This window comes from Natator depressus, chromosome 1, assembly GCF_965152275.1.
Source record: "Natator depressus isolate rNatDep1 chromosome 1, rNatDep2.hap1, whole genome shotgun sequence".
Taxonomy (NCBI): domain Eukaryota; kingdom Metazoa; phylum Chordata; order Testudines; family Cheloniidae; genus Natator; species Natator depressus.
Genome location: NC_134234.1, coordinates 246,488,166 through 246,513,751, shown reverse-complemented (window position 1 = coordinate 246,513,751; position 25,586 = coordinate 246,488,166). Strand labels below are relative to the sequence as shown.

Below are 25,586 nucleotides of genomic sequence, written 5' to 3'. Positions count from 1 at the left end.
AATATCCTTTTCTAACACCTTGTTAAAGGGGAGGGAAGAGAAGAGGGGAGATTTGACATTCCTTTTATTTCTAAAGTGCAAAACAAGCGGACATAAGAAAGAAAGAACAAAAAACAAACAAAAAAACCTTAAAAATCTTTCAGGCATTCTTACCAAGTAAACTTGTTACAAGCCAGAACATTTAAATGAGTTCAAAGGATTTCAGAAATGAAATATCCTTCCTAGGATTCCAAGTTCTTTGTCCACTCTTTCTGACATACTTTAAAGCTTTCTCGGCTGGTAAAAGTTGTTAGGGCTTGAAAGACCTACCAGTCCCTTCAGATGCTGTTCAGTAACTGCCAAGCAGGCGCTGCCAAATGAACTAAAGCTTCACCTCTCCTCCATGAGACAAAGCACATACTATCCTTTATTTGTGCAATGTCCTAAGACACCAAGGAAAAAATCAGAGTTCTCAATTTATATTTAATTAAAAAACAAGGATCAGATGTGGTAAGTCACGTCCTCAAACAACTCTTATGTGGTAACAAGTTTTGTTTTAATCCATTTTCCATTTGAAAAAGACAAAAATGGGACTTTGTTAAAACTCACAGGAATTTCTCGGGGGGGGGACGGGGGGACCAAACCATGTCCTTAATGTTATTCAAAACGTCCTTTATTTTAGTAATTAGGAGAAATGCTATGCTACTGCTTCTAAATTCTCTTGTCTTTTTCCTCTTGATCAAGATTAGAAGGTAGTTCTGTATTAACAATTATGCTTACAGGAAAAGCCTATAGCTACTCTACTTCCTCCTTACTAGTTATAATATTTGTAATAGCACAAGGCGCTCATTCAGATCTCAAGGGGGCTTCAATAAAAACTGAAGATACTCCTCGCATCACAGAAAGGTCCCTACATATATTTATCTTTGTACAGGATTGTTTCTATTCATAAAAAAATTAAAATTTACTTTTGAAAATCCAGGTAAGGCAACATCCTGTTAGAGACTTAGAAGGCCTTCACTGCAATCAGGCAAACTATATTTTAGGTAGCAAAGGGGTACATCAAGCAAAAGTTTTCAATTTAGGAAGAATGCCAAGAAGCAGGTAAATCTGGAGGACTATTCACTCAACAAGTGTTCCAAAATTTGCCAATCTAATTGCCCACAAGAGAAGATGAGAAAAAATATGAAACTAAGTATTCCAAAAAGTTTAGAAATGCCACTTCTTGGCATCTGTATTGTGTGTTGATTTAATGTGACTAAATGAACGAAAAATCACCAAGGACATTAGTTTATTTGAACTCTTCTCCCTTTCTCTGGGCACCCTCAACCACACGTGGCTCCAAATATGAGCTGAGTATTCCAAAACCCAAATACCGAAACTCCACCACTTCCCTTCTTCAACAGTATTTCATCAGCTCCCCCTCTCACAAACACAACGTGACAAAAAACAAACTCCGATTTTTCCTCCCAACCCTTCTACCCCCTTCACTATCAACAGCTCCACTATACTTCCATCACACAGGCTTGCTATGCTAGTGTCTATCAGTCTTCTCTCTCCACTTTTTCCACTCCCAAGCTCTAATCCTGTTGCTTCTTTTTTGACATCTCAAACAAAACCCATCCTCTCTTCTCCATTCCTACAACAAAACCCTTTATAATTCAACTCAATCATAGTAAGCAACATACCTTGTTATGTCCAACCTATACAAAAACACTTCTAAATAAAAGTGTCCTTTCCCTCTTCTGGTGCTGGACGCGGACAATAGGATACAGGACTAAGCACAACATGGGTCTGATCCAGCATGGCAATTCCTACATGGTTAATAGCTTCCTCTCCTTTTTCCAAATCAAAATCAAACTTAATTCTCACAAGGCCTTGCACAGCTCTACCTCACCTTTTATTTCTTTTCATCTCTAATTCTTCCTCTGCCTGTGCTCGTAATAATCTTAATTTATTGTCTCCTTCAAAGCTGTCCTGTAGTCTTGGAACTCCTTCCTTCTCTTTGTACACAACACAGTCACCCTATTTATTTTCAAAACCTCAACATTCCATTATTTTCAAAGTCTTTCAGTAAGTCAGAGTGTCAAAAAACCCCAAAAGATCTGAACCTTCCTCTGCTCATTCAGCATATTTACATTAGGGTTACCCAGGGGCTGCCTGAAGATAAGACTAGCAATTGTTTATGGCACTACAGACACTCCCCTTCTCTCCCTCTGATATGCCCTCCATGCTGGGCCCTTAATTCAGCCATGCAACAGCCAGGAAGACCCATTACACTGGAAGTATTCCTCAGGAACTTTCATTAACTTTATGCCTCCCTTCTGTTACTGAAGCTTGAAGGCACAGCCATGGATAGGGTAATAAGTCAAAGCCAGCTCTCAGCACGCTGCTTTTTTTGAGGGGGAGGATGTTGACATTTTGATGGTTTCCCACTTCCCTTGTAATAAATTTATTGTTCAGGGAAGTCAAGAAGAGAATGCTCTCTTATCTTCCCCAGTTAAATTTTAAATTATGTTCCCAGAAGATGAGATTCTTTGCATTGTAAATGTTTCAAATAAGTCTTTCATTCATGGAATGGCTATATATCACAATAGGTTATCTGTAACAAGTAGTGCTTTGGAGGGTTTTATTAACATGACCCATTACCATTCTTACGTCTGGAATTGTTCTGTGAAGACTAGGCTCCCCATCCCTTATGTACCTGGATGAAACGCAGCAGGAGTAAACAGTGAACTATTTAACACATATTATGATTTCTACTGCCTTCACAGTACAACTTGAAACAAACAAACTTTGCTCTTATTTGAAAGTTGTATTTTTGAAAAATCTCCCTAAGCTAGAAAAAACTGCTCCTTCTTCTTGATGTCATACGTGTAAAAGCCAGTTTCAGAAAAGAAACACTGGGCTCAAGCCATTACCTCTTGTATAGCAGCCCTGGCTTGTCCTCGCCAATGGACGTTTCTTGAAGAATACCTGACAAACTGTTAAATACAAAATTTAACTAAACAATGGGGTGGATATCCATATAGGCAGAAAATATTTCCAGAAATCCAACTTTCATATAACAAAGTCTGTGATTATTTTCCTATATGATCACTTGCTAGAGCAGATCTATTCAAACAAAACAGAACCGTGCATCAGGCTGGACTAATTTAAATCAAAGTGATATAAATCAGCAAACAGGAAACTGATCTAAATCATGGATTTTAATCATGATTTCCATTTCTATTTTTTAGTTCTTTTCCTACAGAAAGATTGGTTCTCATTAATTGGTAACCATTAAAACATGTCATTTGCCACCAAAGATAGCCCTTGCACTAATTACACACTTTATACTACATTTGGTGGTTCTTTATACTAAACCAGGAGGATACACTATATGTATACACATTTATTTAAGCAATTATGTAGCTTAATTTACCTTTATTCAGATTTCTAATGTAATCAAAAAAAAAATCTAACATTCACCCTTTTTCTAGTATCTGATTAATATTTTATGTGGGGTTTGTGTAAAGCTCCATTTAGATAGAAATTCAAATTTAATTAAAAATACACAGTATTTTAATTTCTTATTTAATAAGTACTGGATACATACGAAAAAGGTTTATCAAAATGTGTGTCATTTAAAACTGATTTATTAAACAAAGGAAGTATTATCTGTAGTTAATGAATTCAAATGATTTTTTTCCAGTCACCATGTCCCTCAAGATTCTGGAACAAGTAGATCATCCTTTTAGGCCTAGTTCTTATTCAAAGACTGGAGGGAACAAACAAGCTTTCCTGCTTTTCAACTCCACATTGGTTTCTTAACTTTGAATCAACTAGTCATTGAACTAGTTGAATAAAACAAAGAAAATATCCCTTTTGCACCTGCAGAAAAGGCTACTGCTGTCAAAAGTTAGCTTAGCATATCAATAGACCCTGATTCAGGTGCTTAGCCATAGAACTCCACCAGTTCAGTGGTCTGACTTCAAGATTTGGCAGCAAATGCAGTGATTCTTTTTTTTTTAATTTAAATAATTTAATAAACCATAGTAAGTTTAGGCCTTAACATAAAATGACATTTTAAATGACAACTTGAGGTTTATTTTAAAAAAAAATCTGTATTTGACTGAAATTTAAAAAATATATATCCAATTTAAATCATAAAAACCTCATTTTTATCCACCCTCTGATGCAGTTTCTTTGTAACACAAAGGAGGGTGAAAAAAAAAAAGTTACCTTTTCCGTAACTGGTGTTCGAGATGCGTTGCTCATGTCCATTCCATGTTAGGTGTGTGTGCTCGCCACATGCACCGGTGCCGGAAGTTTTTCCCCTCAGTATCCGTAGGGTACCAGCTCTGGCACCCTCTGGAGTGCCCGAGTATAAAACTATTGCTCGGGCATGTAGGAATGAAATCAGGAGGGCCAAATCACACCTGGAGCTGCAGCTAGCAAGAGATGTTAAGAGTAGCAAGAAGGGTTTCTTCAGGTATGTTGGCAACAAGAAGAAAGTCAAGGAAAGTGTGGGCCCCTTACTGAATGAGGGAGGCAACCTAGTGACAGAGGATGTGGAAAAAGCTAATGTACTCAATGCTTTTTTTGCCTCTGTCTTCACGAACAAGGTCAGCTCCCAGACTGCTGCGCTGGGCAACACAGCATGGGGAGTAGGTGGCCAGCCCTCTGTGGAGAAAGAAGTGGTTAGGGACTACTTAGAAAAGCTGGACGTGCACAAGTCCATGGAGCCGGATGCATTGCATCAGAAAGTGCTAAAGGAATTGGCGGCTGTGATTGCAGAGCCATTGGCCATTATCTTTGAAAACTCGTGGCGAATGGGAGAAGTCCCGGATGACTGGAAAAAGGCTAATGTAGTGCCACTCTTTAAAAAAGGGAAGAAGGAGGATCCTGGGAACTACAGGCCAGTCAGCCTCACCTCAGTCCCCGGAAATATCATGGAGCAAGTCCTCAAGGAATCAATTCTGAAGCACTTACACGAGAGGAAAGTGATCAGGAACAGTCAGCATGGATTCACCAAGGGAAGGTCATGCCTGACTAATCCAATCGCCTTCTATGATGAGATTACTGGTTCTGTGGATGAAGGGAAAGCAGTGGATGTATTGTTTCTTGACTTTAGCAAAGCTTTTGACACGGTCTTCCATAGTATTCTTGTCAGCAAGTTAAAGAAGTATGGGCTGGATGAATGCACTATAAGGTGGATAGAAAGTTGGCTAGATTGTCGGGCTCAACGGGTTGTGATCAATGGCTCCATGTCTAGTTGGCAGCTGGTATCAAGTGGAGTGCCCCAAGGGTCGGTCCTGGGACCGGTTTTGTTCAATATCTTCATTAATGATCTGGAGGATGGTGTGGATTGCACTCTCAGCAAATTTGCGGATGATACTAAACTAGGAGGAGTGGTAGATACGGTGGCAGGTAGGGATAGGATACAGAGGGACCTAGACAAATTGGAGGATTGGGCCAAAAGAAATCTGATGAGGTTCAACAAGGACAAGTGCAGAGTCCTGCACTTAGGACGGAAGAATCCCATGCACCGCTACAGACTAGGGACCGAATGGCTAGGCAGCAGTTCTGCAGAAAAGGACCTAGGGGTGACAGTGGATGAGAAGCTGGATATGAGTCAACAGTGTGCCCTTGTGGCCAAGAAGGCCAATGGCATTTTGGGATGTATAAGTAGGGACATAGCCAGCAGATCGAGGGACGTGATCGTTCCCCTCTATTCGGCATTGGTGAGGCCTCATCTGGAGTACTGTGTCCAGTTTTGGGCCCCACACTACAAGAAAGATGTGGATAAATTGGAGAGAGTCCAGCAAAGGGCAACAAAAATGATTAGGGGACTGGAACACATGACTTATGAGGAGAGGCTGAGAGAACTGGGATTGTTTAGTCTGCGGAAGAGAAGAATGAGAGGGGATTTGATAGCTGCTTTCAACTACCTGAGAGGTGGTTCCAAAGAGGATGGTTCTAGACTATTCTCAGTGGTAGAAGAGGACAGGACAAGGAGTAATGGTCTCAAGTTGCAGTGGGGGAGGTTTAGGTTGGATATTAGGAAAAACTTTTTCACTAGGAGGGTTGTGAAACACTGGAATGCATTACCTAGGGAGGTGGTAGAATCTCCTTCCTTAGAAGTTTTTAAGGTCAGGCTTGACAAAGCCCTGGCTGGGATGATTTAATTGGGGATTGGGCCTGCTTTGAGCAGGGGGTTGGACTAGATGACCTCCTGAGGTCCCTTCCAACCCTGATATTCTATGATTCTATGGTGCACACATGCCACTGTATAAGGTGTGCTGTCGGCTCTCCCCACCCTCAGTTCCTTCTTGCCAGAAACTCCAACAGTGGGGAAGGGGGGTGGATCATGGAATGGACATGAGCAACACATCTCAAAGAACAGCAGTTATGGAAAAGGTAACTGTCTTTTCTTCAAGTGCTTGCTCATGTCCATTCCATGTTAGGGGACTCCCAAGCAGTACCATCGGAGGCGGACAGGAATTCACGGGTGTGCAGATTGCAACCATGCTCTGCCGAACCCAGCGTCGTTTCTAGCTTGCTGTGTGATGGTGTAGTGTGCTGTGAACATGTGCACCAAAGACCATGTCACAGCCCTGCAAATGTCCTGGATGGGGACATGCGCCAGGAAGGCCACAGAGGACGCTTCAGCTCCCATCGAGTGGGCCTTCACAATAGGCAGCAGTTGGACCTGTGCTAGCTCGTAGCAGGTCCAGATACAGGAGGTAATCTGATTAGAGATCCTCCAAGAGGACACTGGAAGGCCCTTCATCCTATCCGCTGTCGCAATGAAGAGCTGGGTCGACCTGCGAAAGGGTTTGGTACGCTTGAGGTAAAACATCAAGGGACGCCAAACATCCAAGGCACGCAGCCGCTTCTCCTCAGCGGTCTTGTGCGGCTTAGGGCAGAATACCAGGAGAAAGATATCCTGGTTGACATGGAAGGAGACCACCACCTTTGGCAGGAAGGCCAGATGGGGTTGCAGTTGTACCTTGTAGGACACTGTATATGGCAGCTCCGAGGTGAGAGCTTTAATCTCCGACACCCGTTTCGCCAACGCCACTGCAACAAAAAAGGCGGCCTTCCACAACAGGTAGGAAGGGGAGCAAGAGCCCATGGGCTCAGAGGGCGGTCCTGTGAGCTTGGCAATGACCAGGTAGAGGTCTCATTGCAGGATTGGGTCCCAAATCAGAGGGAAGAACCTCTCGAGGCCTTTCAGGAACCTGATCAACATTCCATGTGAAAACACCAATCTTCCCTGGATCGGCGGGTGAAGAGCCACAATGGCAGCCAGGTGGATCTTGACAGAAGAAAGAGCATGGCCCTGATTCTTCAGGTGAAGCAGGTAATCCAAGATGGACTGCAGAGATCAGCGCGTCAGGGAGCTGCTATACTCAGATATCCAGCGGGAGAACCTCATCCACTTGGCCAGGTAAGTCGCTCTAGTGGAAGACTTTCTACTCTCTAGGAGGACCTGCTGTACCCTACTAGGGCAGGTCCGCTCTTCTGGGTTCAACCACGCAACATCCACGCCATGAGGTGGAGAGGGGGCAAGGAGGTGACCAGGATCCTGCGAAAGAAGGTTCAGGCGGTTGGGTAGTGAACACAGGGTGGCTACTGCGAGGTCCATCAGCATGTTGAACCAATGCTAGCACGGTCATGCTGGGGTGATCATGACGACTCAAGCCCTGTCTCTCTTGATTTTTGACAGGATCCTGATGATGAAGGGATCGGTGGGAAAGCATACATCAGGTCCCCAGACCACAACAGGAGAAAGGCATCAGAGTGCGCCCTTGCCAAGGCCCTGCAGAGAGCAAAACTGATAACACTTCCTGTTCTTTCTGGTGGCAGACAGATCCACTTAGGGAGTTCCCCACTTCTGAGTTGAGTGACCACTCGTGGTGAGAGCAGAAGGACCTGCTGAGGTGATCCACTAGCGTGTTCCTTATGCAGGGGAGGTGAGGCTTCCAGATGGATCTCATGATGGATGCAGAAATCTCACAAGCGGAGTGCTTCTTGGCAGAGAGCTGACAAGCAGGCTCCCCCTTGCCTGTTGATGTAGAACATTGAGGCCGTGTTGTCCATCAGCACTTGGACCACTTGGCCCGTCAACTATGGCAGGAAGACTGTGCAGGCTAAACTGACTGCTCTGAGCTCTTTGATGTTGATATGCAACGTCAGCACCTCTGGGGACCACGTCCCTTGGATCTGCATTGTGCAGAGACGTGCTCCCCAACTGAGGTCCAAGGCATCTGATATCAACGAGACCGAGGACTGTGGGTTGTCAAATGGCACTCCTTCGAGGACTGCCCCTGGGTCGGTCCATCACTGTAGAGAGAAGCGACTACCCTTGGCGGGATGGTGATGATCTTGTCCAGGTGATCTCTGGACGAGTTATAGACCATTGACAGCCACTGCTGAAATGTGGCCCTTGGGCACACCCTTAAAATGCCCGCTTAACTCCTGGCTGGGTGCAGGTGGATCCGGACTGCGCCGAAGTAGCGGGCTGCTGGCCCTGTTGGCACTTGTAGCCCTTGTTCTTTTTTCGGAAGGGCTCCGATCTAGGCTGCCTGTCCAGCCACTAAAATGGCTGCGGCTTTAAACGCTTTCTCTGTGGGCCCGGGGTGTAAAGGCCCATGGTCTTAAGCGTAGTGCACGAGTCCTTTAGCCCATGCAGTTTACTGTCTGTCTGTTCTGCAAACAGGGCTTGACTATCGAACAGGAGGTCCTGGATGGATTGTTGGACCTCCACCGACAGGCCCGAGGACTGACCCCTTCTCACTGATATGGCGGAGGCCATGGTCCGTGCCACAGAATCAGCCACGTCTGAGGCCACCTGCAGTGCTGCTCTTGCCACTCCCTTTCCCTTCTCCAGGATCACCTGGAACTCCTTTCTGGGGTCCTCCGTGAGGGAGTCGGAGAATTTGGGTAGGGATTCACAAATATTAAAATCATAGCGGCCCAGCAAGGCCCGATAGTTCGCTACCCTCAGCTGCAGGCTTGAGGATGAATAAATTTTTCTCCCAAATAAATCGAGCTTTATTGCTTCTTTATTCTTGGGAGTCACACCTGGTTGATCCTGCCTTTTCCGCTCGCTGACAGCTGAGACCACCAGCGAGCTCGGGGCAGGGTGGGTATACAGATATTCATACCCTTTAGTGGGCACATAATACTTGTGTTCTGATCGCTTGGAAATTGGGAGTAGCAAGTAGGGGGTCTGCCACTGGGACTTCGTAATCTTGGCCACCCCTTTGTGCACCGGCAATGCCACCCTCGCTGGGGCTGACGAAGTGAGGACATCGAAGAGAGCCCAAGGGCTCCTCCGGTTCCTCAGCCTCTAGCCCCAAATTAGAGGTGACCCTCTTCAAAAGCTCTTGATGAGCTCTGGCATCGTCCTCAGGGACCGGAAGCGGGGATCCGGCTATCGCCTCATTGGCTGATGAGGAGGAGGATGCAGGTGCAGTAGGTACCGCCATCCCTGAGATCTGATCTACAGGACCTTCCTCCCCAGCAGGTTGCACCTGAGGGGTCCCATGGATGGTGACCTCTGCCTCCCCATGGGAGTGGGAGACCATGGCAGAGGGTTTGTTGGAGACTCCCAACACCAATTTGCACCCTTGGGATGGCCACGATGGCCCTAGCGGTACTGCAGGGAGAACTGGAGCTCTGGAGGGAGGGCCTTGTCCTGGTGGTAGGGACTCCTGGCTCGACTCAGAGCCTCACGAGGATGGGCTGTGTTCCGGAGATCTCAACCGCACCAAGATCGACCAGGCACCTCAGTTCTGGCGGTGTTTGCCTCCATGTTCTGAGTGGGATCTGTACGAGGGAGACGATCGTCCTCATCGAGATCCCGGAGACAACCACAGCTGGGGCCCAACTCCCTGTCGAAGGTGACGGGCTGCCTCTCATGGGTTTCTACTCTCCTCTGCCCTCTCCTTGTCCTTGCGGGGAGCAGAACAACCTCTTCCCATCTTCTTCCTCTTCCCTGTCGGTACCGGGGAGGGGGATCGACGCCGGTCCAAAAATGGCGCCAGTGGCACACTCCACACCGAGGCTGCGATGCTGGGTGCAAAGTCCGACCTGGATGGTTCTGGTGTTAACACAGACTCCATAAGGAGCGCCCGGCGTTGAACGTCCCGCTCCTTCTTCATCTGAGGTTTAAAACTTTTGCTGATGCAACAGTTGTCGCTGATGTGGGTTTCCCCCAAGCACCTTAGACAGCTACTGTGCGGGTTGCTGATGAGCATATGCTTCTTGCAGCTGTTGCAGCGTTTGAAAACCGGGAACTGGGTGTACCCCATCCCTGGGCTAAGTCCTGTCTGGGACCACCAACTAGTTTAACAAACCTTAAGGGAACTATGTATAAAAATTATCTAACTATTTACAGGAAAAGGTTTGCAACAAACAGTTCTGACCTGAAGAATTTGCCAAAGCAACAAACGTTCCAGCACCATCACTGGCGTAAGAAGGAACTGAGGGTGGGGGGAGCCAGCAGAACTCCTTATACCGTGGCATGTGCGCACCACTCCAGAGGGCGCCAGAGTGGGTCCCCTACAGGTAGACCAAGGGGAAAACTTCCGGCACCGGTGCATGTGGCAAGACATGCACCTAACATGGAATGGACATGAGCAAGCACTCGAAGAAGAATATCTACACAGGGCTTTCCCTGCAGCCCACTCAGACTATCCAGCTTCCAATGGAGAACTCTGAAGCACTGGTTCAAGTACTGTTTGTATCCTCCCCAGCAGAGCAGGACCAGCAAGCATTCAGAAAGACTTAAAATCCAGGGAAGAATGGGGATCTATTTTCTAATCCACGAGGGTGTACAGTATTATTGAGTTTCAGAAATGCTCATATGCTAAGCCACGACTCCTGAAGGAACTCCATAATTTTTAGAGACTTAAGACCTTGAGAATGACGAATGAAGTCCTGCTATACAAATTTTGTGATCTGCACCCCAATCAAAAAGGCCTCAATGCCTGAGATACTAGTGATAGAAAGCTGAAAGGCAATTACAAATAAAAAACCCTTGATCCTGTCAATAAGATTACCTCAACTAGTTCGGTCATAGCTCTCTGAACTAAGGTTCTGGGAAGCTTATAGAATCATACAAATGTAGGGTTGGAAGGGGCGTCCAGATGTCATCTAATCCAGACCCCTGTGCTGACACAGGACAAAGTAAACCCAGACCTTCCCTGGCAGGTGTTTGTCCAACCTGTCTTTAAAAACCTCCAATGATTGGGATTCTACAACCTTCCTCCGAAGACTATCCCAGAACTTAACTCCCTTATAGTTGAAAAGTTCCTCCTCCTATCTAACCTAAAATGCCTTTGCTGCAATACTCCAGTTGAGGCCTTACCAGTGCCAAGCAGAGTCGGACAATTGTCTCCCATGTCTTCCATATGATACTCCTAATACAACCCAAAATATTAGTCCTTTTTCCAATTGCATCACATTGATGACTCGTTCAATTTGTGATCCATTATAACCCCCAGTGATTGTTACATATATTGGAGCAAGACAGCAGTATGGACTCTCATAAGTTTAAGAAAATTTGGGAATACCTCTGAATGGTATCAAACTCTTTATGACACCTCTGGAAATAGATAACTTCTTGCTACTCCTCCTAATGGACAAACTCACTAGAAAAGCTAACTGACTAAAGATAAGATGATCACTTTTCCAAATCAAGCAGTGATTAATCACTGCATAAATTAAAGATCATAGGTTGCTTTGGTGACTCAGTGGGTGACACATGCAAAATATGCATGATCAAAAATACTCCACATTTAAAAAAAAAATTATTCCTACACAAAAAGGTAGACAGATGTTGTCCAAGCTTCTGGAGAGCTTTAATCAAATCTCACTTTCCAGTCCAGGTTCAGAATATTTGATATCATCATAACGTAGAGGTCCAGGTCCCAAGCTGTCTGAGCATCTGAAGACAGCTAACAAAAGCTTCAGATGCCCATAAGTTTAAATATCCGCACCTACCTTGGGGTAGGGGAAGGAGACTTACAAGGTATATTTCCACCCCCACCACTAGAAACTTTGAAACAAAAAAGATTGCATGGTATAATTAAATAAGCCCTAAAGACTGCCAGAATACAAAATAGATCAAGACTTATGATGCACTGCTTATACAAAATGAAGGGATTAAAAAAGGCACTTTCAAAATAATCTTTATTTTAAAAGAGAATAGTATACAAAAGTATCTCTGCAGTTAGGGTCTTGACTTTAAATGACTGCAGCATTGCAAAAGTAGTCTTCTTGCTGCCATTATAAAGAAAGCATCTATGTAGAAAGAGGTTAAAGGAGTTAAAATCATTTCCTAAAGTCTAACAAAGTCCATTTATAAAGCACATGGACTTTTATCCTTCATTCTGGGCCATGCCAAGATGGCAAATTCTAATGCCAGAGGTTCCTAAACTTTGGCCATATGCGTCACTGGCTATTTACTTGGTGCTACCTCTTCTTATATCTGGTGGCTAAAATGCATGAAAAGAAACTAAAAGTACATTAAAAATCATTATGCACTTGTGAATGGAGAAGGCAGTGGACCATAGACACACAAGTAAGATATGATCTCAACTACAACATTTGAGAACTTCTTGTTTAATGAACCCAGCTGTTTAATATTAGCAAAACATGACACTAATTAGGTTCTATTTTCCCAGTCCTGACCAAACTAAATTGAGTTTTACACGAAAGGCAGAACGAGAAGTAATCAGCTTAGTCTGCAGCAAGGGACATTTAGGTTAGATGTTAGGAAAAAGCTTTTTAACTATAAGGGTAGTCAAATTCTGGAATAGGCTTGCAAGAGGTTGTGAAATCCCCATCACTATCTGTTCGTAAATACCTCCAAACAGCTGTCAGGGATGTCTATAGTTGGTCCTGCCTCAGCAGAGGCGGCTGGGCTTGATAATCTCTAAAGGTCCATTCCAGCCCTACATTTCTCTGATTCTATTATTCTAAGTCATTCTGGTCTCTTGTTCTAGGAATTCTCCCATTTAGAGTCCTCCATGGGAAGTGTTTTGTCTTGGGTTCAGGAAGTTTCACTGTAGCAAGATAATACATACTTTATTTCTCTCATTATCGTTGTAGCCATGCACTTACTTCATCTCAGATATTTAAAACCATTATTTTTTTAAATCAGAAGTTACCATCACCACCACTCCCAACACACTACCTGATTTTCAACGGCAGTCATAAAATACAAAAGTATGGCTATTTGAATGCTCTTTCTACCTTCCTCTCTCCCCCGACCCCAATACAAAATAAGCAATAAAGGCCACACAGCTAGCAACTTAGAATATACCTAGGCACCCAAAGGATGCTGAGGCGGGTTACATTTTAATGTACTCACCTGATTTGACTTTTCCACTGTACTGCTGGGAACCTCTGTGGTGTCCTTCACAAAAAAGTTATCTATGATGTGTCTCTCTGCACATTCCTGGCTGCAAATTGGACAGCGGATAACACCAACTGGAGAGAAAAATAAAGAGCAAGTTCAACTGGCAAGAAATCTTCTAAGATTTGTAAGCTTATCAATTTATCAAAAAAACTTCAAAAATAATTGTTCTAGAGATATACTTTTCTGAAAACTTTCAGTTAGCATTTCTAGAGCCCAAGGGATAAGATGCCAATTCTTATCCACTGCCAACCCACAGACTCTGGGTCTCTGCCTGAAAATCACCGAGTATCTCAGCTCCTAGTAAGATTCAGACACTTTAGTTTCAATAATCAGTTTTGTCGTGAATCTTGTACTTATTTCACCCCTTTGCTACTCAAAGGTTCATGTCTTCCCATGAGCAGTTTGTTGCAAAATGGCTAAAGAGTCAGTTTGTAAGGTACCAGATACGTTCAGCAGGACTAGAGGTACGTAACTGCAACAGTGATGTGATGGACATGGAATTGTTGTGTAATAATCTAAGAATATTGAGATGTAATAATTTTCTGAATACAATATACCGTCTGATCAATGAGGAGAAGTTACTGTATATTGGTTATAAGACCTTCCTGTTCTAATTAATAGGGGGCTTCAGGAAAAGCAAGCAGGACAACACAATAATAGCTATAAACAAACCCCCCAGGACAATTGCAAGACAATGGCGTACTTCCAGGCTACAGCCCAAAGTGAGACAGACATTTTACCAGTCTGGAAACTCACAGATCAAAGGGTTATAAACAGTTAGAGAGCTGTCATTGTCAAAGGGACAGGTTAACAAAGGCCCTGCCTACACTGGCAAGTTTCTGTGCAGTAAAGCAACTTTCTGTGCTGTAACTCCCGAGGTGTACACGCTGCCAAGCCACTCAGTGCACAGAAACTGTGCAGTTGCAGAGCTGTAAAAAACCCACCCTGACGAGAGGCGTACAGCTTCCTGTGCCGGGCCTACAGTGCTGCGGTGCCAGAGCGCTGTGATTGGCCTCCGGGAGGTGTCCCACAATGCCTGTTCTCGCCTCTCTAGTCATGAGTTTGAACTCTACTGCCCTGCCCTCAGGTGACCAATCATCCTCCCCATCCTGTAAATTCCTTTGGAATTTTGAAAGTCCCCTTCCTGTTTGCTCGGTGATGTGTGCAGTGGTCTCAGCGCATCTTTCCAGGTGGCCATGCCTGCTCCACGCACCAGGCGATCCCCCGCTTGGAGCAATGCCAAGCTGCTGGACCTCATCAGCATTTGGGGAGACGAGGCTGTCCAGTCCCAGCTGCACTCCAGCCATAGGCATTATGATACCTACGGACAGATTTCCCGATGCATAACAGAAAGGGGCCATGACTGGGACACACTGCAGTGCAGGGTCAAAGTGAAGGAGCCGCGGAACGCCTACCACAAGGCGTGGGAGGCAAACCACCGCTCCGGTGCTGCGCCCAGGAGCTACCGGTTCTACAAAGAGCTGGATGCGATACTCAACAGCGACCCCACCTCCACTGCGAAGACCACTGTGGATACTTCGGTAGGTCGCGTTCCAGTTGAGAGTGGACCGAGCCAGGAGGAGGAAATCTTGGACAAGAATGTGATGGGGGAGGGGGATGGGGACCCAGAAGCAAAAGGATGACTCGAAGGCCAGAGATGCATACAGCCAGCAGCTCTTTTCTACACCAGAGGAGGCTTGCCAGTCACAGCTGTCGGTGAAGAGCAAACAGGAGAGAAGGCCCCTAGTATGTGGACTTGAAGTGAGCTGTTCGGGGCAAGAGGGTTGCAGAAAGCAGGCTTGTCTCCCACCGCATGCCTAGTCTGAGCGGCTGAACAGGCTGTTGATTGACTCCCTCACTTCATGGGAATCTGCCTCAGACCTCCAGGAAACTCTCATGGAGATACTGGTCAACCCGCTGCCACAGGTTCTTTGGCAGAGCTGCTTTGTTTCTTGCCCCATTAATGGTAACTTTCCCACACCACTGTGCCATCACCGTGTGTGTGTGGGGGGGGGCAAGCCGCACAGGGGCCAGGGCAGAAGCTGCAGTCTTGGAGAAGACCCTCCCTTGATTGACTGCTCACCCTTAGCAGCGAGATATCTTCCATACTGATCACATCCTGTGGAAAGTGTGGAGACAGGAATGATCATCAGGCCCCACCTACAGAGCTGGCTCTCCCCAAGAGCCACGTGCCCAGTGTACATCTGAGTCTGGGATAAGTGATTTACCATGCCCCTGCGACTACTCACCATTTTGGGGGTCTTGTGGCTCGTGTGCTTGCCTGGGGTCAGCCAGTTAGTGACAGGTGTGTAAGTACTGGCTGTGTTTTAAATCACTGAATCAGTGTTCTGTGTGTTGCAAACAATACTGCTTCTGTAAAATGTTGCATTTAAACTTCACAGAGATAACAAAGAGGGAGGCTCAGCTCCCCAGGTCATCGGCGGCTGAATGGCTGCGCAGAATTAGAAAGCGGCCAAGAAGAACTAAGGAGGACTTTCTGCGTGATGTTATGATGCACTCCATTGCTGAGAAACAGGAATCGAAGGAGTGACGGAGACAGCGAGAAGAGGGACCGAAAGGAGAACGCGGCACACCAGAAAGAAGACACAGAGTAGCTCTTAAATGTTATGGAGCGCTAAGTGGACTCACTCCAGGTGATACTCGCTCTTCAAACCGAGCAGCTCTGCGCCCACCCTCCCCTGCGGCCACTGTTGCAAAACTCTTTCCCATTCTCCCCCCAGACACCACCACCACACTCTTATCAATCTCCCGGCTCCAGTCTATACCCGCGGCATTTCACTCCTCCCCCGTCACAGTCCAGCACTGTGGACTCCCACAACCCACTGCACTCAACACACATCCCTCTGCAGTTTGGCCCTGCTGAAGTACAGTACCCGCTGCATTGTACATCAAAGGAGAAGGTTGGCTATGATCCCTGGACATACACAAATCTTTAGCCATCCCCACCTCCTCTTGGGATCTTCCCTTCCCCCATCCCCCTCACTGCAGATTTCTTTTTTTGTTTGACTCTCTCCTCCGGTTGTTGTTTTTTAATAAAAGAATTGTGTTGGTTTGAAAGCAATCTTTATTCTATGAATTGAAAGCAAACAGAGCCCTGCAAAACAACAGACAATTATGTTAAACGTTCACATTGCACCATCACAATCCCCTCCTAGCATTACAAACACTGCACTTCCAAGCATAGCAACAGATATTAGTGGCTTTCAGCTTCAAATTGCTGTCTCAAGGCATCCCGGATCCTTATGGCCCCACACCGTGCCCTTCTAATAAATAGCCCTGGACTCTGGCTGTTCAAACTCAGCCTCCAGGCGCTGAGCCTCTGAGGTCCAGCCCTCAGTGAAGCTTTCACAAATATTATGGAGCATACAGCACGCAGCTATAAACATAGGAATATTGTCATCGGCCAGGTCCAGCTTCCCATATAGGCAGCATCAGTGGGCTTTTAAACGGCCAAAACCATACTCAGTCATTCTGCACTTGCTCAGCCTGTTGTTGAACCGCTCCTTGCTGTTGTCCAGTTGCCCCATGTATGGCTTCATAAGCCACGGCATTAAGGGGTAGGCAGGGTCTCCGAGGATCGCAATGGGCATTTTGACTTCCCCTATGGTGATCTTCTGGTCCAGGAAGAAAGTTCCTGCTTGCAGCTTCCTGAACAGGCCAGCGTTCCAAAAGATGTGTGGGTCATGCACCTTTCCAGACCAGTCTGCATTAATGCCTGTGAAATGCCCACAGTGATCCACAAGTGCCTGGAGAACATTGAGAAATACTCCTTGAGATTAATGTAATGTACTCAGTGGGTAGGTGGTCTGGTGTCAGAATTGGAATGTGTGTGCCATCTATCGCCCCTCCGCAGTTAGGAAACCCCATATGTGCAAAGCCATCCGCAATGTCACGCATGTTGCCCAGAGTCACCGTCTTTCAGAGCAGGATGCGATTAATGGCCCTGCACACTTCCGTCAACACAAGTCCAACTGTGAACTTTCCCACTCCAAACTGGTTAGCGACCGATCAGTAGCAGTCTGGAGTAGCCGGCTTCCACAGTGCAATCGCCATGCACTTCTCCAATGGTAAGGCAGCTCCCTCTCTCTCTCGCCACATGCTTCTCCAACGGAAGTGCAGGGCTGGGGCGAGCTCATCCCATGAATGTGGTTTTCCCCATCCAAAAGTTCTGCAGCCAATGCTTGTCACCCCAGACGTGCATCACGATGTGATGCCACCACTCAGTGCTTGTTTCCCGGGCCCAAGAGCGATGTTCCACTGTGGGCAGCACCTCCATGAATGCCACAAGGACTCTTGTGTCGTAGATGGTAGCGTGGAAAGATCAATGTCGCACTCCTCTTGCCTTTGTAGTTTAAGGAATAACTCCACTGCCACTCGTGATGTGTTGGTCAGAGCGAGCAGCATACTGATAAACAGTTCAGGATCCATTCCTGCAGCCCGAAGAGGCAGGGCGTGCAGTACACAAATGGTTGAAAGATGGCACCAAATATGGACAGAAGGACAGGAATTGCAGGGATGCAAAGCAATGCATCACGGGGCATTGGGATAGGATCCAGGATGCCCTGCGACCCCCTCCGTCTTCACATAGGTGCCGACCCACCGGCAGCTCCCTGCCCCGCCCCCTGCCAGAGCTCACCTCTGCTCTGCCTCGTCTGCGAGCACCCGCTTTTCTCCCCTCCCTCCCAGCACTTGTCCCCGCAAAGTGCTGGGGGGGGGGAGAGGAGGAACACGGTGCACTCAGGGGAGGAGGTGGGGCCAGGGTGGGGATTTGGAGAGAGGTCCAATAGGGGCAGGGACTTTGGGGGAAGGGGTTGGAATGGGGGGGGGGGGGCGTGGCGAGCACCCACCAGCACCTTGAGAAGTTGGTGCCTATGCGTCTTCCTACAACTCTTAGTGGCAGAAAAGGAAGAAATGCTCTGTGGGATAGCTCCCCAGAGTGCACTGCTCCGAATACCACTGCAAGTGACGCAAGTGTGAACATGCTATTGCGGAGGCAACGGACAGTGTGAACATACAACAGCAGTTTCCCTTCAGCACTCTCTGAGCGGCACTGTAATCCCGCCAGTGTAGACATGCCCACAGAGAGCCTCTGTGGCATAGATTGCGTTAGACCCTTCCCCAAATCCAGGGAACAATAAGCCTTAGGGGAATGCAGGCATGAATACAGACTGGTTTGGGGCAGAGGGACAGCTCAGTGGTTTGAGCATTGGCCTGCTAAACCCAGGGTTGAGAGTTCAGTCCTAGAGGGGGTCATTTATGGATCTGGGGCAAAAATTGGGGATTGGTCCTGTGTTAAACAGGGGGTTGGACTAGATGACCTCCTGAGGTCCCTTCCAACCCTGACATTCCATGATTCTATGAAGTTTTGTTAAGATCTATTTTCTTTTAATTGCTTTGGTTATGCTTTAAGAGAAGGGGTGCTGAAAACAGGAGGGATCAGAGGGGCAGTTAACCTGGTATCTCACACCTGATACACCATTTCACAGTTAAGTCTTTTAAACTAACAAGAAGATGTAGAAGTTAAAATATATATTACTACATAATCAACTATGTTTCACATGGTTAGTGTTCTGAACTCACCTTTTACACAAGCCTCCCCATAAAATTTTGCCAATGTATCTTAATGTGTATTACTAACCTCCCTGCTATACGAGAATTAGGCCTTTTCTGATACAAGCCCATTGATTTTCTCAGAGTGACTTTGTGATCTGGACATTCATTTAACACAGATTATAGAGAGTTCAGACTTGTGCACTGCACTTGCTTCCACCTTATCACATTTAAAGTTGAGTTTGACAAAATACATTTACTTCTACGCATACGATCATAGATATGTTAAGCTCTTATTTCAGGCCCAAAATCTTTAGCAAAGAGGAAAGATGTACAGCTTACATATCTCAAAGACAGTTGTGCTGCATCACTAGACATACATGTGATAGCTCTTCTCTTGGCTGACAGACCAGGCAGGGACTGACCTAGGGAACTCTAGAACTGAAAGTGAGATGCTACACCTTGAGCTAAATAGCCAACACTTTATAGCTGCAGGCTGTAACAACTCATTCACTGTGGAACAGCACGTAGAAGGATCTTTACACACACACTTTCTACACCCTGGTCAAAACTGCAGTAGATATCTGTTACCATCATTCTGGATATAAATCAGGAACTCTGTTTTCAAGAAGTCTGATAAGCTCTAGAGCTTAATGCAAACAGTGCTGAAACACAGGTCTGGTCTACACTACAAAGTTCAGTTGCTGACTCAAGACAACTTATAAGCTCTTTGTGCACGTCTACACTCAAATTTGTCTCTGGTCAATATAAGTGTTGCTTTTGGCGATTGCCCACCTTGGCAAGCATGCCTAGAAACTCTCCCTTGTTGTGTCCATTGTCCAATGTTTAAAATTTAAAGATTGTGACTGGCTCACCACTAAAAGACACAGGTACTAACTCCCCATTATTTTACTCATATATATATATATAAAAAAAAGTACAACAGAGGTAGAGTTGGCATCTGCTTTTCGTTCCCCTCTTGGGATAAGTGAAGGGGAGGGGTGGGTTGGGAGGGGGCACCATGCAGAACATCTCGAGGAAACTTTCATGGCAAGACTCAATACTCTCCTGAAAGTTTTTAGGGATGGCTGTTTTATTTCTTCCTCTGTGGTAGGACATTTTCCCATGCCACTATCTGATGAGCTCAGGTGGCACCACTGCAGTAAACAGGCTAGTAGCATATTGGCCAGGCAGCTTCAGGATGCTAGTAGCAGCTGGGCTTTCCATTGCCTGCGGAAAATAGTGTCAATATTACCACAGCCCTGTGGGATAGAGACTGAATTTTTAGTGCATCATGCAAGCAAAGCCATACTCACCATGGCTGGGACTGGAGAGTGATGCTGTGTAGAGGCTCTCCAAAGCTGAAGTGTTAATAAGCATGTCTTATTAAAAGTTTTTATGGGAATAAGGCAAGGGAGTTTTGCCTTATCATTCCCTTTCTGATGTGACTGTAAATCCAATGATACAACTGTTTTTAATCAGCCGCAGAATACCTGACCCTGATGAGGCGAAAAAGAAGAGGACTAGGGAGCACACGTTCAGGGAAATCCTGCAAGCCAGTGCTGTGTTAGACTCTGAACAAAGGGCCTGGAGGGCCAACAAGGCAGACAGCATGGAGAACTCCAAGCTAGCAGCTCTCTAGCCTCTCAACATAAACACGTGGCATCATGGGCTGCTCCTTACCCTTACCACTTCATGCCAGAGGACAGCAAGGAAGACTACAGCTTCACACACGAACTGTGATTCTTGTTGGACGGTGTTTGTGCACTGAAATGGGCGTTTGCTGCTCTTCCAATTTTGAAGTCCTAATCTGTTAATTTATATTTAAAGTTTGTATTGCATTGCCTGTTTTTTGCACACTGGTTTTCGACAATCCATGAATTTTTCCATTTTGGAAAACAGAATTTTCATTAGTTCACAATACATATTTGGAAACACCGATTTAGGCTTCTGAGTTTCAAATTGCTCAAGTGAATGTTTACCGTATTTTACAGTTAGAGAATAAGTAGAAGTAATGGTCTAAATACAGGGGGCAGAAACAGACAGTATTCGTCACTGTGTACTGATGAAGCACTTTGAAGAGGAGAAACTACATATACCCATTTAAGATGAGGAACAGTGAAAACCCCTCTAAAATAAGAGTCTAATGAATCAAGAATGTTCTCGAAAAAGGAGAAGGATTTAGTCAGTCACTCTTGTGAAGCCAGCCTTTATTGCTCATTATATAAGTCTCCCACAAAACATCTCCTCACTTCCTTCTATAGTTGTTCCGTAAGCATGTAATGATATACTTGAATTAATCCATGAGGCAATTAACCTCTCCTCCCTTAATTCCTTCTTCAAGACACACTTCTATGATGCCTACATGTCTGCCAGTCAATGATGATTAGGTTGTGCAGTAGCGAGGGCACGCTGATTTTAATTTAAGATTTGGAAACATCAATTTCTACAATACCTATGTAACTATTATCTTGTTTTGAGTTTGGTCACCCTCACTGCCTGTGTTTTGCCTGAAGTTACCGTATTCTTTTCAATGTGGGGACTATATCAACTTGTGTTTATGCAATAACTAACTACATTAGCATATGTCCCCATTGGGTAAGTCCTGGAGAACCCAAATACAGATAGTATAGTACTAAGTGTTTAATTTATTTCATTATTTGCTTTTATTTCCCTTACCAACATAGTCTTCCCTAAATTATTAAAACTATGGGAGAGGTAGAAATTACATTTGTTGCTGTTGTGATAGCAAAGCTTCTTACAACTTCAATGCACAGGGCTCTAACGCCGCATTTCAATCACTCAGAAAACACCTACTGACTTTTATGGGAAACCCCATGAGTAGAACTGAAGGAAAGTTACAGTACATTGGTCAAAATTTCAGCCACACTGAATATGAAGGGGGTAAAAAGTCAAACTGATGTCACAACAGTCCTTAAATTCCACAAGTAAGATCTAATACACAACTCATCCCTAAGACTATCAGAGGCTCGTTCACCTGCACATCCACCAATCTGATATATGCCATCATGTGCCAGCAATGCCCCTCTGCCAAGTACACTGGCCAACCTGGACTGTCTCTACATAAAAGAATAAATGGATACAAATCAGACGTCAAGAATTATAACATTCAAAAACCAGTAGGAGAACACTTCAATCTCTCTGGTCACTATTACAGACCTCAAAGTGGCAATTCTTCAACAAAAAAAAAATCAAACAGACTCCAACGAGAGACTGCTGAATTGGCATTAATTTGCAAACTGGACACTATTACATTAGGTTTGAATAAAGACTGGGAGTGGATGTGTCATTACACAAAGTAAAACTATTTCCCCATGTTTATCCCCCCCTCCCCCCAGCACACACACACACACACACACTGTTCCTCACACATTCTTGTAACTGCTGGAAATGGCCCACCTTGATTATCACTACAAAAAGGGTTCCTTCCCCCCCCCCCCCCCCCCGCTGGTAATAGCTCACCTTACCTGATCACTCTCCTTACAGTGTGTATGGTAACACCCATTGTTTCATGTTCTCTGTGTATATAAAATCTCCCCACTGTATTTTCCACTGAATGCATCCAATGAAGTGAGCTGTAGCTCACTAAAGTTTATGCTCAAATAAATTTGTTAGTCTCTAAGGTGCCACAAGTACTCCTTTCTTTTTGCGGATACGGACTAACACGGCTGCTACTCTGAAAACTATCATTTCTGTAAAGGGCTTTGAGACGGTGAGTGGATCAAACTGTACATTAAAGGAAGCTTTCATGGGCAAAGAAACATTTGAAAACTTTCCACAGGGTAAGTGCCCACTCCACTAAAAGGTACTGACCTATAATAGGTAAGCTAAGTTGCTGTCTGGCATTTTGAACAAGTCATTCTCTGTTCTCTAGTGCTTGCAGCTGTATCATGTTGCACTGCCGACAATCAAAAACATGAGAAAGCCAGATATCTACAATCACATTGTGAAATACTAGTTATCAGTGAAGATCATTAGGACACATTTGCCTCTGGGCCAGAAGGTTGTGCATTCAACTCAGCATGTTAATACCAGGCTCAAACTTCTTGTTGATACTGCAATGCACAATGCTCTTGCAGTGTCAGAAGGAAAATTTTTCAACTGTTAAATCTGTACAGACAGCTGTTATATTCCACCGTGAGTATATTTTGGGCTTGACTGCACAGAAATGCAGTGTAAATGCAAGAGGAGTGAGTATTTGGAGTTGTGGTGGGCATACAAAAACCAGCAGCTATTGTTAGGGATGGGTACGGTTCTATTATATTCCCACAGTTCTGTTATATTCACCGTGCTTATTGAAATCTTCACAGGGGCAGAGTTAAGGCTGCATGGGAGTAAGGTCTGGCAGGTATTACCTTAACTCTGCACTTCCTGCTTTTATAATGTTGGTGTTTTGTTTTGCTGTATTTCCAGCTTCCCAGGAGGTTTCAGTTTTCAGCTGCCAACTTCTGTGTTCTAGAAGGTATAAAGGCACTGCTAGCCAACTTTAGCCCCCTTTTAATTAAAACACATTTATTTAGTGAGTTTCTTTGCTTAGATGTACTGAATAAAATGGGTCTATCAGAGAGAGAGAGAGAGGGTTGAGACCTGTTTCTGCTCTTACTATCCTTTGTGAAGCAAAGGACAAAAAACTAGAGTACATGTCAGCAGAACGAAGCTAGAGAAAAGGGATGAACAACAAAAAAAACCCCACACATGGCCAGGATTGGTTCTGGCCCTTCCTAGTTTTTGAGAAGAAAGAGCAATTAGATTACACGTTGACATACTGAACATGCGGAATTGAAGGCTTAGACCATTAAATTGCTAAATGAACTTCTTAGCTTCTAAGCATATATATATACCAGTTTACTCTTTGGTCAGAAGAACGGAGGCTTCTGGTCCTAAGGGCACGAAGGGGTAGAATGTTCTCAAGAGTGACAGCCACCATGTTTTAAAAATATAACAACCATTTCCAATTCACAAGACAGTTTTGTGGTTTTCCTGGAACAAGTGTTTGTGGAGTGGCGAGACTAGCAAGTTAATCAGTAATCAGTTAATTCAAGTTAAAAGCTCTAGTGTAGACATATCCCTGGAGTACCAACAGAAAGTACAGTAAGTCTTCTAGTTAGTGACCTACTTATTTTTCTCATCTCCTGTACTTTGAGGTTAGTCTCAGAAGTGTTACGTGAAGAGGCCTTGTCTACACTAGAAAACTGAACAGTTTGTAACTGAACTGATTTAAACACAAATAGCTCAGTGTGTCCACTTTAATCAAGCTGAATTAGTCTGTCCTTGTCTTTGCTATGAACGAGTTGTGTTCTTAACAAGGTGTAACGATGTTGGCTCTGGCGGGACCCAACTGAAAGTGCCAATTCAAGACAAATTGCTTAAAGCAGGGCAGTTACAGCCCAAGGCTGGGGTTTCTATGCACACCAAGGCAAACCAAACCAGACAGACAGAGAAGACTTGGTTTTACCCCACAGGCGAACCACAAGTCACACAAGCAATTCCCTTAGACACTCCAGTTTCCCATTATCACCACCAGTGCCACTCATTATGGGGACAAATGGTTATGAAAACCAATACCCCAGTAAAAGAAAAAAGGTTCTCTCGATCCCAAAGGACCAAGCCCCAGACTCAGGTCAATATACAAATGAGATCTTACCCACAAATCATGCTGTTGCCAATCCTTTAGAATCTAAAATCTAAAGGTTTATTCATGAAATGAAAAAGATATAGATGAGAGCAAGAATTGGTTAAATGGAATCAATTACATACAGTAATGGCAAAGTTCTTGGTTCAGGCTTGCAGCATTGATGGAATAAACTGCATGTTCAAATCCAGTCTCTGGAGTACATCCACAGCTGGGATGGGTCATCATTCCTTTGTTTAGAGCTAAGTCCCTCCAGAGGTATGAAGCAGGATTGGAGACAAGATGGAGGAGTTGCAGCAGCTTCTTATATTCTCATGCCATGTGGTCTCTCTTTCTTTGTCCCAAGGACAAGCTGTCCATCACATGGCATGGAAAAACCACAGAGTTTTGTCCATAGGCATGTCCCTGCATACCTTGCTGAGTCACAAGGCGTGTCTGCCTTCTCTCAATGAGTCAGCTGTATATCTGATGGTCCTTAATGGGCCATCAAGCAGGCTAGGCAGAGCTGACACCAACCTGTCGCTCAGAAGCATAGCACAAGTTTGAAATACAGACAGTATAGAGCCAATACTTATAACTTTAAATACAAAAATGATACATGCATATTCATAGCATAATCATAACCAGCAAACCATAACCTTGTCTTAGACACCTTATTTGACCCCCTTTATACAAGATTTGGTGTCATTACAGGACCTTGGTTGCAACAATGTTCTATACGGTCCCAGATTATGTCAATAACGTCACACAAGGCCATTAAGAATTTTGCCTGGCATCCACACTAGCACTATTTTAAACCATTCAGTTTCAATTACCTTTGGATATCTATTCCACAGTCTCTAACTCAGCTCCCAGAAGCAATATTGAAAGATTTTGCAAGGCACTGAGGCACTCTGTGACAGTAGTGGGAAGACCAGCTGAACAGTTAAATCTAGTGTGCTCTGGCACTGCACTAAACTGGATAAA

At 44.9% G+C, this 25,586-nt stretch overlaps 1 protein-coding gene across 1 annotated transcript in view; it reads right to left on the bottom strand.

The window, feature by feature from the left end:
• The window catches only part of TRIM24 (tripartite motif containing 24), an 89,354-nt gene extending 64,508 nt beyond the window's left edge, over window positions 1-24,846 (bottom strand). The window contains exons 1-2 of the mRNA XM_074940304.1: window positions 24,746-24,846; window positions 13,349-13,467 (exon numbers count right to left, since the gene is read on the bottom strand). Of these exons, the coding sequence (XP_074796405.1) occupies window positions 13,349-13,467; window positions 24,746-24,845 (219 nt within the window). The 5' untranslated portion in view covers window position 24,846. The remainder of the gene's footprint in view (window positions 1-13,348; window positions 13,468-24,745) is intronic.
• Window positions 24,847-25,586: the final 740 nt, after the last annotated feature.